Source organism: Lepus europaeus, chromosome 19 (genome assembly GCF_033115175.1).
Source record: "Lepus europaeus isolate LE1 chromosome 19, mLepTim1.pri, whole genome shotgun sequence".
Classification (NCBI taxonomy): Eukaryota; Metazoa; Chordata; class Mammalia; order Lagomorpha; family Leporidae; genus Lepus; species Lepus europaeus.
The window spans coordinates 34,898,337-34,912,032 of NC_084845.1; the positions used below are offsets into that span (position 1 = coordinate 34,898,337).

General features: G+C 37.2%; 1 protein-coding gene across 5 annotated transcripts in view; it reads right to left on the minus strand.

The window, feature by feature from the left end:
* Positions 1-13,696, minus strand: part of NETO2 (neuropilin and tolloid like 2) — a 74,270-nt gene that overhangs the window by 26,553 nt on the left and 34,021 nt on the right. For all 5 annotated transcript variants that reach the window (XM_062176272.1, XM_062176275.1, XM_062176271.1 and 2 more), the window contains one exon: positions 4,762-4,990. In XM_062176272.1, the coding sequence (XP_062032256.1) occupies positions 4,762-4,990 (229 nt within the window). The remainder of the gene's footprint in view (positions 1-4,761; positions 4,991-13,696) is intronic.

Here is a 13,696-nt window from a genome sequence, read left to right on the forward strand (position 1 = left end):
TAAAGCAATCTTATACAACAAAAACAAAGCTAGAGGCATCGCAATACGAGATTTCAAGGCATGCTGTAGGGCAATTATAATCAAAACAGCCTGGTACTGGTACAAAAACAGATGGCTAGATAAATGGAACAGAATAAAACACCAGAAATCAACCCATGCACCTACAACCAACTTATTTTTGACAAAGGAGCCAAAATCAGTTTCTGGAGCAAGGACAGTCTCTTCAACAAATAGTGCTGGAAAACTGGATCTCCACATGCAAACGTATGGAACAAGAACCCAACTTTATACCTTACACAAAAATCCAATCAAAATAGATCAAAGACCCAATTTTACTACCCAGTACCATCAAATTATTAGAGAACAATGGGGAAACTCTGCAAGACATTGGCATAGGCAAAGACTTCTTAGAAAAGACTCCAGAGGCACAAGCAATTAAAGCCAAAATTGAAAAATGGGATTACATCAAGCTGACAAGCTTCTGCAGTGCAAAAGAAACACTCAGCAAAGTGAAGAGGCAACTGACAGAATGGGAGAAATTATTTGCATACTATGCAACTGATAAAGGATTAATAAACACAATATATAAGGAGATCAAGAAATTCAACAACAACCCAGTTAAGATATGGGCAAAGGATTTAAACGGACAATTTTCAAAAGAGGAAATCCAAATGGCCAAAGACACATGAAAAAATGCTCAGGATCACTAGCTATCAGGGAAATGTAAATCAATACCACAATGAGGTTTTACCTCACCCCAGTTAGGATGAATTTCTTACAGAAACCAACAACCAAATGCTGGCGTGGATGTGGGGAAAAAGGTACCCTAATCCACTGTTGGTGGGACTGTAAATTGGTACAGCCACTGCCAGAAATCTGAATATAGACCTACCATATGACCCAGCCATTGCATTCCTGGGAATTTACACAAAGGAAATGAAAGCATACGAAAGAGTCATCTGTACCTCAGTCTTCACTGCAGCTCAATTCGTAATAGCTAAGATTTGGAATGAACCCAAATGCTCATCAGCTAAAGACAGGACAAAGAAATTATAGGACATGTACACCATGGAATTCTACAAAGCAGTAAAAAAAAAAAAAAGTGAAGTCCTGTTACTGACAACAAAATGGATCAAACCGGAAAACATCATATTTAGTGCAATAAACCAGTACCCAAAGGAGAAATACCATATATTCTCTCTGGTCTATGGTAACTAACAAAGCAACTAAATGGTAATCTATAAAAGTGAAATGCAATGACTTTGAACAGTCCTTGTCTCGAATGCTTAGAAACAGTGTTTTTCATATTATTTGTTGAATTCCTTACTTAGTATGGCTAATCATATGTGTTATAAAGTTAATTGAGGGGCTGCTGCCTGCAGCGCTGGCATCCTGTACGGGCACTGGTTCGAGTCTCGGCTGTTCCACTTCTGATCCAGCTCCCTGCTATGGCCTGGGAAAGCAGTAGAAAATGGCCCAAGTCCTTGGGCCCCTGCGCCTGTGTGGGAGACTGGGAAGAAGCTCCTGGCTCCTGGCTTCAGACTGGTGCAACTCCGGCTGTTGTGGCCAACTTGGGAGTTAACCAGCAGATGGAAGACCTCTCTCCCTTTCCCTCTCTCTGCCTGTCTTCCTCTCTCTGTGTAACTCTGACTTTCAAATAAATAAATAAAACTTAAAAAAAAAAGAAGTTAATTGAAAGTTGATCTTAGTAAAAAATAGGAATGGGAATTGGAGTGGGAGGAGGAAGAGGGGTGGAGTGTGGGTATGATGGGAAGAATTACTGTGTTCCTAAAGTTGTGTTTATGAAATGCATAAAGTCTGTATTCTTTAAAAAAAAAGGTTTTTGGGGAAAAAAGAAATTACAGTATATATACACTATAGAGTACTTTTCAGCTGTAAAAAAAAAAAAAGAAATTCTGTCTTCTGCAACAAACGGGATGCAACTGGAAAATATTATACTAAGTGGAATAACAGTCCCCAAAAGACAGATATGTTTTTCCTGACCCAAGGTAGCTAATAGAGTACCTGAAATGTAATGTATTAGAGTGAAATAGACATTTTGAGATTCCATGATTGTTTACGGCCCTTGTCTGTTTTGTTGTTGAATAGTTTTTCTTTTTTCTTCATATCATTTGTTGAAATCTTTTACTTAGTGTAGGGTTAACTATATGATCATTAAGAATACTGAAAATAGGTCTTTGTACAAATTAAGAGTGGGAATGTGTGTGTGTGGGGAAATGTCACTATGTTCCAATTCTGTATATATGAAATATATGAAACTTGTATAAATTAAATACAATTTAAAAAAAGATGTGGGATATTATTTAGCCTTAAAAACTAATAGTTTTGATACATGCTGCAAAATACATGAACCATGAAAACATGCTAAGAGAAATAAGAAATAAAAGGACAGATAATGTATGATTCAACTTATATAAATTCTTAGAATAAGGTTACCAGGAATGGAGAGAAATGGGAATTATTGTTTAATGGGTATAGGACTTTCAGTTTTGGGTGATAAAAATTCTCTGGAAATGGATAATGGTGATAACTGCACAATATATTGTGAATTCACTTAATATACCAACTAAAAATGACTGTGGGTCTGTTTTATGTTATCACATTTAAAAAATTAAAAGCTACAAATCTTCTGAAAGAGTATTTGGCAATATCTAACTAACCACGCATGACTTAGCTTTTGATCAAATAATTCCACTTTTAGGACTCTATCCTGAAGATGCAACTCTAACCACATATAATATACATAATATTTTTATAGTATTAATTGTAATTGCAAAATACTGGGAGTAACTCATATGTTCGCAAAGATGGTAAAAATATTTATTGCACAGGTTCAAAATTTAAGGATGATCTGATATGGAATGATTTCCAGGAGAAATTATTAAGTGAAAAATCTAAGTGTCAAAGAGAATGCTGCTGCCTTTAGGTAAGAAAAAAGGGGATAAAAGAAAATACCCATGCCCTTTCATTTTCACAAAGGCCTACAGAGATTGGGCAAAAAGGAGCAGCAATAATGAGGGAATGAGACAGCAGCAATAGAGAGGAAAGGGCAATGACACTTTCCAAGTATATTTCTTTGTGTAGCTCCCATGGAGCAAGAGTCATAATCCAAGGATTCCAAAATAAAAACAACTTAAAAGTAACCATAATGTGATAGGGGATATAAACAAAATATAAACAGCCACAAATGAATCCAATATAAACATGGTAAGATGTTTATATTGGATTTATATACCATTATAAACATGGTAAAATTACTATGGGGGAGAGGGGGACAATCAGTGCAAGTAACTGGAAAACAGTATTTTGTCACTAAAGACAAAAATCAATCCTGAAATGTGTATGCTATGATGGAACAACTATTTTTTGATAATTAGAGTCAGATTTCCTACTATAAGCAAAGAGCTTCCTGGAAATGTGGTTGATTCTAGGGCTGAGGCAGGGAAACGCCTGCTTGTTTCATCCAGTGGTGCCAGAAAGTAAGAGATTAAAAAATAATTGTATAAGCTGAAAGCATACAGGAGGCAACCTTAACGATCTCCCAACAGCATAAGCTTGAACTATAAGCAATAAAATAATGTTAGTATTATGGAGTAGTAGTATTACAGTGTGATACAATAATAAAATATTAATGAGCTCACATTGATTTAAGTAAATAATTGAGTAAGTGAGGGTAAGCTAGCTCTTACAGGAGAATTCTAATAAATACATATAGATAGGATCACGGAAATTGAAAATCACCATTGGATAAACACAGTAGTAATAAGTGTACAGGCAGAAACCATCAACTGCTACTAAAATTAGTGAGTGAAAGGATTGTTGTATGACCTCAAAGAAACTTACTAAAAGGAAAAAAATAGCGACTTCACTGTGTAGAAAACTGGCAGACAGCACCTTAATGAACCGATGGAAGTTACTGTTACTAGCAATATGCAAATCAGTACTGGGGATCCTGGCTTCACTGATTTGAGACACTGAGAAAGCAAAAGCACTTCCTTGGTATTCTTGACAGAAATGCGTATCCTCAATGGAATCCATAAGAAAACATTAGGTAAAAACCAAGGTGATGGACATTTTACTAAATAACTTATCAGTACACTTCACATGTGTCAAGGTCAGGAAAGACCAAGAGAGAATGATTAATTTTCAAAGACAGAGGAGACTAAGAATGCGTGACAACTAAAAGCAATGTAGGAAACTGGATCACAAAAAAGCACCATTGGTAAAACTGGTGATATCTGAATATGGTCCACTGATTAGGTCGTAGTATTTTATCAGTGTTAATTTTTCAGTTGTGTCATGATTTTGCCATATGCTAACATTAGGGGAATCTAAGCAAAGACATGAAAAACTACCATTTTTGCAACTTTCTAGAAGTTTAAAATTAAAAAATAAAGTTAAAAGAGAAAATATCATATTTAAATCTTTGGCAACCATCATTTGGTACATTCATAATTATTCACCAAGCTGAATGAATACTTCTGATAATTATTCTTAAGTTAGAAAATATTGCGAAGCTGTCTCTTTCTGTAATTCTTATTTACTTATACCTTTATAATGAGTTAGTATGGCATTTTTTTTTTAACCCATGACAGTGAATTCCCTGAGAAAAGACTAAAAGACTTACTTCTACATCCTCTGTGACTTACAGTTTTGTCAAAAGTTGATGTTCACTAAACATACTGTGATTGAGCAAAAAGTTATGTAAAATATCTCAATGATACAGGAATTATTACTTACGCTCCACAAAGGAAGTAAAGAGCATTCTAAATCTGCTAAGTCGACTACCTTCATCTGCCCACATTCGTATCACTCCAACTCCTGTTTTAAGCATTACGTCATTGGCCACAGTGCTGCAAAACTTGGCCTTCAGATTTTCAATAGAACTGCTTCCATCATAGACTGCAACAAAGTTTCTCTTGCATTCATTTGAGTGCTCCATTTGATAATCTAGGAACCTCAAATAAATCTGTAACATTAAAACAAAAATAGCACTTCAAAAAAAGATAATGAGTTTTTCCTATTTCTATAATTCACAGTAAAAATGGCAGTCTAAATTATGACAGCTGACAGAAAAACATAAAAGACAAAAGGCTGAAGCTGAAATAGTTAAAAGAAAGAGGTCTGTTTCTTTGGTTTCATAATGGAAACAAACATTAAGGAATCTGAAGTTTGTGTTTTGACTATAAAGAAAACTTCTTCTTACATGAGGCATAACTGTCTTGCCTATTTCCCAACTGTAAAAGCAATCTCAGGGTGGGTATTTTGCCTAGCGGCTAATAAGCTGATTAAAAGGCCTACGTTCCACACAAGTCTACCTAGGTTCCATTCCTGTTTCTTGCTCTTAAATAGCTTCCTGGTAATTCAAAAGCTAGGAGGTAGCAGCTGACGGCCCAAGTGACTGGGTTCCTGTTATCCATGTGGGACACCTAGGATTCAGCTGCTGGCTCCCTGCCTTGGCTTCAGTTCTTTTTTCTTAAGAAAAAAGCAATCTCATGGTACCAACAAGGAAAGCCAAGAGTTATTCATAATTCTATTCTAACAATGTGATTAGTTGGTGATTTTCAAAAGTAGTTTTTCTGTATATCTGAAAAACCTAAGTTTAACTGTAAGATGTGTAAAATACAGAAAGACTGTTTTCGCTGTTATATAACCAAACTGTTTTTATCACATCTATAGTCTTTATAACCATACTCACTTTTATCGTTCGCTGTCCTTTCATTTGCCTACTCTCCTGTTACACATTTAAGTTTTTTTATTTTTCCCAAAGATTTCACCCCTTAGATAACTATGTCAACATTCTCAGAGAAGATATGGACTATACTCCCCAAAGAAGCACTATTAGCATCTTCCTCATTCAAATTTTACAGACATTTTGCCACCTGGCACTAAGTTCTTTTATTTATTTATTTATTTGTTTATTATTTTTTTTGACAGGCAGAGTGGATAGTGAGAGAGAGACAGAGAGAAAGGTCTTCCTTTTAGCCGTTGGTTCACCTTCCAATGGCCGCTGCGGCTGGCACATCTCGCTGATCCGAAGCCAGGAGCCAGGTGCTTCTCCTGGTCTCCCATGTGGGTGCAGGGCCCAAGGACTTGGGTCATCCTCCACTGCCTTCCAGGGACTTGGGCCATCCTCCACTGCCTTCCTGGGCCATAGCAGAGAGCTGGCCTGGAAGAGGGGCAACCGGGATAGAATCCGGCACCCCGACCAGAACCTGGTGTGCCGGCACCGCAAGGCGGAGGATTAGCCTGTTAAGCCATGGCACCGGCCTGGCACTAAGTTCTTAAAATACACTTGGTTTATTCTTGCTTAGAGTTCCTTTACATTGAAGTCTTAGGAGGACTTTAAGCACAAATGTCTGAAAGAACCTAATGAAGTCATTGTCATTACTATGACTATACATTGTCATTACTATGACCTTCAACAGGACCTTCAACAGGATTATTCAGGGCAAGGATTTGAATCCAGGTTGGTCTAACTCTAAAGCTTGTGTTCTTCCCATTGCATAGTGTGCCTCATGCGTACAGACACACATCACATTCACTCGCTTGGTTCTAGTTGCTCTTATGTGACTCTACAATTTAAAGAAAATTTTAGTGAGTAAAGAATAAAAATTTCCTTTGAATTACCACTGACATCTAGTGAGTATTCATTATTTAAACTTATTCCTGAGGTAGCAGAATGCCATCACCATCCTTTACTTGAAAGGGCTTAATAAAGCAAAAATATCACATCACATTACACATTTTTCTCTTCTAAATTACGTTGATGGTACAAAACTAAAAGCAAATAATTACAAAATATAGCTCTAAAAGTTAACTTTGGTTCACTGAAACAATCAGCTTGCAATGTCCATGAGAATGATGGACAATTAGTATTGAAATACAATTCCATTTCAAAACTACACAGCTCATCAGACACAAATTTTAACATAAAAGCAGCATGTTTTCTTAAATATTTAGCAGTGATTCTCATTAATTTTTCTGTAACTTATATATCCAAAACATTCTCCTCATGGTTCTATGATACAGAGTCATCATCAACACTGTAACAGTTTGCCTTCTCAGTTAGATTATAAGGTCTTCCAATAAGAAGATCACATGCTAAATTACATCCAGTACAATTCTTGCTCATAGAAGGTGATGAGTTAGTGACTAGGTTTATAAAACAGAATCGGTAGAACTAAGTATGGCTAAACAGTCAAGATGTCAGAAGTATTTACTTTCTGCTTTTAAAAACATGGCATTTAAAATACTCTTCAGGCCAGTGCCACAGCTCACTAGGCTAATCCTCCGCCTGCGGCGCCGGCACCCCAGATTCTGTCCCGGTTGCTCCTCTTCCAGGCCAGCTCTCTGCTGTGGCCCTGGAGTACAGTGGAGGATGGCCCAGGTCCTTGGGCCCTGCACCCGCATGGGAGAACAGGAGGAAGCACCTGGCTCCTGGCTTCAGATGGGTGCAGCGTGCCGGCCATAGCGGCCACTTGAGGGGTTAACTGAAGGAAAATGAAGACCTTTCTGTCTCTCTAACTCTATAAAAAAAAAATACTCTTCAAAATATTTTTTTTAAAAAATCAAGACTTAAAGATAAATCATGTAACAAGAATGATTCTTTCCTATTGTGAATAAATTAATAATTTAAAACAATTTTCATAAAATGTTCATGATATGAATCTGACAGGTTGAGATGAAAAGGCAAGGGCACAAGGGATTCTCACTCCAGATGGCATGTTACTAACACTTTTGGTCTCTTAACCCATCTCTACATCCTATCCAGGGAGGTAGAACAAGTTATCACGATGGTGGGAAATCTGGTCTCGTTGATCCCTTTCCTTGCACTAGTGAGTAGGAAAGAAATGGATAACTTCCCATTTCCTGGGATAGTCTAGTCTAGGCTTCAGATTGAATTGGTAAGTGGGCAGTTTGTAAGGCACATTTTACTGTGTCACCAAACTACTGACCCTACTGTACCTTCTACTGTAAAAGGGAAGCTACTGTGGGCCTCCACAGGCTGACACTTCCATTTCTCAATGCAGACCTATAGTGGAGGAAAGGGATGCTATTCACTGGAGTCCCTGAGAACCCCAACAGAAATAAAATGAAATGCTCAGAAAGCTTCTACTGATAAAACAGACTAACACACTACTTTTGATACTCTGCATATTCAAAACACTGATGTCTTTTTTAAAAATAAATTTTTGAGCACACAGTTTTATTATTATGAGTACCTGAGGGTTTTAACAACCTGTAACATCTTTTCTTTAAAATTTTAAAATAAAATCTTTTGCTCAACTTCAAAAATTAGATCACAGTCCCATCTTAACTGTGTATAACATTTTTAACTTCTAAAATTTAATTTCATTAAAAGTAACATTCTCCAGTAGTCAATATTCCAAATAACACTTTCAAACTAATCTATGAAAATGGAATTATCTTTTCACAAAATATTTCAATGAAGAGTAAGGTGATCCAAGAAACACTATTTGAGTTCATTTAAATTTTTGAAGTATTTAATACTAGTATTGCTGAAGCCTCCTAATTTCCCATTATTCTTCCTAACTATGCATCATTTTTATAACTCCAACACTTTTTGATATTTAAGTATCTATAAAAACATACATTGTTCTGCATGTTTTAAAACCTTGTTATCAATTATAGAAACAAATCACCATTTGTCTATTCTACTGGTCATTTATCTTGTTTCTGCTTTTAAAATTTATACTGTTAGAAGTATTCTTGCATTCTCCATATGCACATATATGATCTACAGACTTATCAATATATCCGTGATTGCAGTAATCATCACTTTCAGCTTTATAAAAAAAATGCCAAATTACTTTCCAAAGTGATTTTAACACGTTCATACTGCTGAAGAGTTTCTATTACTCATTCCTTATTGACACTTCAGAAGTTCTATTACCATCAACCTGCACGAAAATTCTCATGTGCTGTTACTTTGCAGTCGAAATCAACTCCAATCTTCATTCCTGGTAACCAATGGTCTGCTTCCTGTCCCACAGTAGTCACATAAATGAAATCACAGCCAATATAGCCTTTTGAGGCTAAATTCTTGTGCTTAGTACCTGAGGTTAATTTATATATTAAGTTGTCTCATTTTATTGCTGAATGTATTTCACTATGCAGATGCACCACAGTTTGTTTTCTCAACAGCTGAAGAGTATCTGGATCATTTCCAGTTTTTTGATAGTAAACATTTACATGAAGGTTTCTTGTGTGAATGTTTTCATTTTTCCTAAGTATATGTCCAGAAGAGACTGCTGAGTCATATGGTAAATTTATAGCAAGCCAAGATATTTCCTGGTGTGCCTAAATCATTATGTACTGCCACCAGGAATGATTTGGAGTTTCAGATGCTCTACATAGTTCCCAGTACTTGGTGTTAATTAGGGTGGTTTTCATTTGCACTTTCATTATGACTAAATCTTCAGTGAACTCCCTGCTAAAATTCTGCCCACTTTGTATTATGAGTTTTGAGTTATGGACACATAGGAGATTTACAAACACTTTATCTAGTCTGCGACTTTACTTTTCATGCAGCAGTATCTTTTCAACAAGTTTTTTTTTATTTTTTATTTTTTATTTTTTTTAACAGGCAGAGTTGGATAGTGAGAGACAGACAAAGGTCTTCCTGTTTCCATTGGTTCACCCCCAAGTGGCCGCTACAGCCGGTGTGTTGCAGCCGGTGCGCTGCACCAATCCAAACCTAGGAGCCAAGCGCTTTCTCCTGGCCTCCCATGTGGGTGCAGGGCCCAAGGACCTGGGCCATCCTCCACTGCACTCCCGGGCCACAGCAGAGAGCTGGGCTGGAAGAGGAGCAACTGGGAGAGAATCTGGTGCCCCAACTGGGACTAGAACCCGGGGTGCCAGCACCACAGGCGGAGGATTAGCCTAGTGAGCCGCAGCGCCAGCCTCACAAAGTTTTTAAAAATGAATCCAATTTATAAATTTTATGGGTTGTCCTTTGATGTTATATCTAATAATTCATTGTCTAACTTGAAGATTTTCTTCTAAACGATTTATAGACACACATCTATAGATCCAGACATCTGCCTGAGGCAGAAAGTACAGGTCAAGGTCCACTTTTCCTTGTATTTCCAATTGTCCTAGCACCATTTATTCAAGATGGCCTCTTCACCACTGAACTGCCTTCAGATCTGTCAAAAATTAATCATATTTGTATAAATACAATCTCTGGAAGCCTTAGTCTGTTGGTCTGTTTGTCCTTTTGTCAGTACCACACTGCCTTCACTATTGAAGTGAGTTTTGAAATTTGGTAGTAAGTCTCCCATCTTTGTTCTTTCCCAAAATTATTTTGACTCTTATAACTCTCTCCCTTCCCATCAAGCTCTAGAAGCAGTGTGTTAACATCTACAAAAACATAGCTGGGAACTTGATTGGAGTTGTCTTCTCTATACGTCAAGTTTGGAAGAGTCGACATTTTAGTACTATGGCGCCTCTATCAGTACAAACAGTTCAACCCTGTTTATAGTTCCATGGTCCACCCCCACCCCCCGCACTGCCTTCATGTTATTTTTCATTTTACAAATGCTGCAATACTCATTTTGGGTGTGTCTTCTAAAATGGTAAGGTTTGGTTAATTTTGAGCTTCAATTATTCACTGCTAATATATACAAATAGGATTGATTTTTGTAGGTTTTGTGTCCTGCAACCTTGCTAAATAGATTCATCTGTTCCAGGAAATTTAATAGATTTCATGGCATTTTAATTTAGACAATCATGTCCCCTGTAACAGAACAAGTTCTCCTTTTAAAAAGATTTACTCAAAAGGCAGAGTTACAGAGAAAGGGAGAAACAGAGATCCCCATCTCCTCGTTCACCTCCCAAATGGCTGTAACAGCCACGGCTGGGCCAGGCTGAGGCCAAGAGCTTCATTCAGGTCTCCCATTTGGGGGCAGGGGCCCAAGTACTTGGGACATCTTCCCCTGCTTTCCAACGTACATAAGCAAGGAGCTGGATAGGAAGTAGAAAAGCCAGGAATTGGATTGGGATCGGATGCCAGTATTGAAGGCAGCAGGGTATTCCGTGATGCAATGCCAGCCCCTATTTCTTTCATTGCAGTCACTACGCCTTTTTTTCACTAGCTACCACTTCTAATGTGGCGTCAAATAGGAGTGAGTTTGCAAGCTATTGTGAATGAAAGAATTTAGGTTTTATCACAACGTATGGTGTTATCTGTCCGTTACTAAGGTTTGTTAGCTGTAATGCTTTAGATATCTTTTATCAGGTTATGGAAGTCCTCTGTTAGTACTTTTCTGAGGATTTTCTCATGGATGGGTTTTAAATTTTAACTAATAAAGATAATTTTATCCTCTAGTCTATTTATAGGATGAATTGCACTGAATCTTGCAATTCTGAACTAGCTTTGCTTCTCAGGGATAACTCACACTTGGCTGTGACACTTACTGTTTATGTTGCTTAATTTGCTAATATTTTGTTGAATATTTTTGCATCTATTTCCTTAAACACTGATCAATTTTCTTGCTATATCTATGGTGACATGGTAATATGTTTAATAAGTTTAGAAATGTATCTTCCAATTTCCTGAAAAACTGTGAAAGACTAATGTATGCTCTTAAATTTTCAGTACAACCTGCCAGTGAACCCCCTTAGCCTTGGGGTTTAGATTTTTTGCTTTGGATAAGTATAGAATGATTCATGTTACATACTTCTGAGCAGTGTAGCATCTGAGGAATTTGTCCATTTCACCTAAGTCATCTGACTTTGAGCAAAAGCTGTCCTACTTTAAGAAATGATTTAACGTGAAGCTTCTGTAGTAACATTCTTTTATTAGACTACTAAAATTTATTCTATCATGTCTCTTCATTCATGAAGTTCTATGATTCTGTTTCTTTATAGCAATTCCTTTATGATTTATAACATGTCTACAGGTAATGAATTCTTTTAGCTTGCCTTCATCAGATTGTATCTTCATTTTGCCTTCATTCCTAAAAGAAATTTTGCTGGGTATAAAATTGAGTCATGGCACAGCCATTCTAGCCTTGCTGTTATAATGCCCTTATCCTATATGGGATTAAGACACCCAGGTCCTATTCTGAGGTGCTTGGTTTAGACCTCCAGTTCCTGACTCCACCTTTCTGCCAATGTGGACCCTGTGAAGCAATGAAGATGGTGTACATAATTGGGATCCTGCAACCCCTGTAGGAGAATTCGATTGAGTTACTCACTCCTGGCTCCTGGCTCCAGCTGAAGCCCCAGAATCTAGAGAGTGAACCAGAGGATGAAAGCTTTCTCTAAAAAAATAAGTTCTGGGTTCACAGTTCTTTTTCCCCCCATAGCACTTAGATGTTGAGCCACTGTTTTTGGCTTCCATAAATTCTGAAGAGTAATCCAATTACTTAAACCATGGTTTCTTCATATAAAATGCACCATTTCCTATAGATTTCAATCTCCAGTTTCAAGTAATTTGATTTTGATGTGTGCAGGCCTTTTTTTTTTCTTTTCTTAATCCTTCTTGGTATTCACTGGGTTTAAATTTGTAACTACGTCTTTCACCAGATTTGGTACATTTTAGCAATTAATTTTTCATGCATTTATTTTTTCCAATATTTTCATCTCGTAGGAAGTAAATGATACCAGCACTAGAACTTCTGAAATTGTTTCATAGTTCCCTGAGGCTCAATTTGTTTTTAATCTTATTTTTTTCACTTCAGAGTAGATAATTTCAACTAACTGATCTACAAGTATACTGGCATTCTTTGATCTTCAATCTCCTGTTGAGCCCAGAGAATATTTTAAAAATACTTAGAGATTGTATTTTTTCCTTTTCAGTTGAAAATTTCTACCTGGTTTTTAAAAACATATTTTTAAAAAATATTTACCTATTTTAAAGATATAAAGATGGAACAATAGAGATCTTCCATCTGTTGGCTCACTCTGTAGATGGCTGCAATGGCTAGGACTGGGCCAAACTCAAGCCAGGAGCTTCTTCTGGGATTCCCGCATGAGTGAGAGGGTCCCTAGTACTTAGGCCTTCCTCCTCTGCTTTTTCCCAGCCCATTAGCAAGGAGCTGAAATAGAAGAATAGCCAGGACATGAACTGGCACCCATATGTGATGCTGGCATTGCAGGCAGCTTTATTCACTATTCTGGCTCCTATGGTTTTCATTTCCCTGCAAAGTTTCTCTTCTCTGGTTTACTTTTAATTTCATAGAGTGGTTCTCTTGTTGCTTTAAAGATTTTTTATAATTCCACTCTCCAGATCCTGCTAGGGCTGGGATCTGTGGAATGTCTTTCATTTAAGAATTAACCATATTTTCCTGGTTCTTTGTATGTAGATAAATTTGCTTCAGAAATTTGAGAGGGAGCATGCAAACACATGCACTTAGATCCACTGGGTTACTCCTTAAATGTCTACAACAGCTGAGTCCAAAACTGGAGCTGGCAAGGCAATCCTGGTTTCCTATGTGGATTACAGGAATCCAGCTATTATTAATATCAAAGATTTCATTTCATTTTATTTGAAAGACACTATTACAGAGACAGAGTCAGAAACCTTTCATCTGATGATTCAATCCTCAAATGGCTGTAATGGCCAGAGCTGGGCCAGGATCCAAGAGATTCTTTTGGGTCTCCCACATGGGTGCAGGGGACAAAAGTACTTGGGCCATCCTCTGTT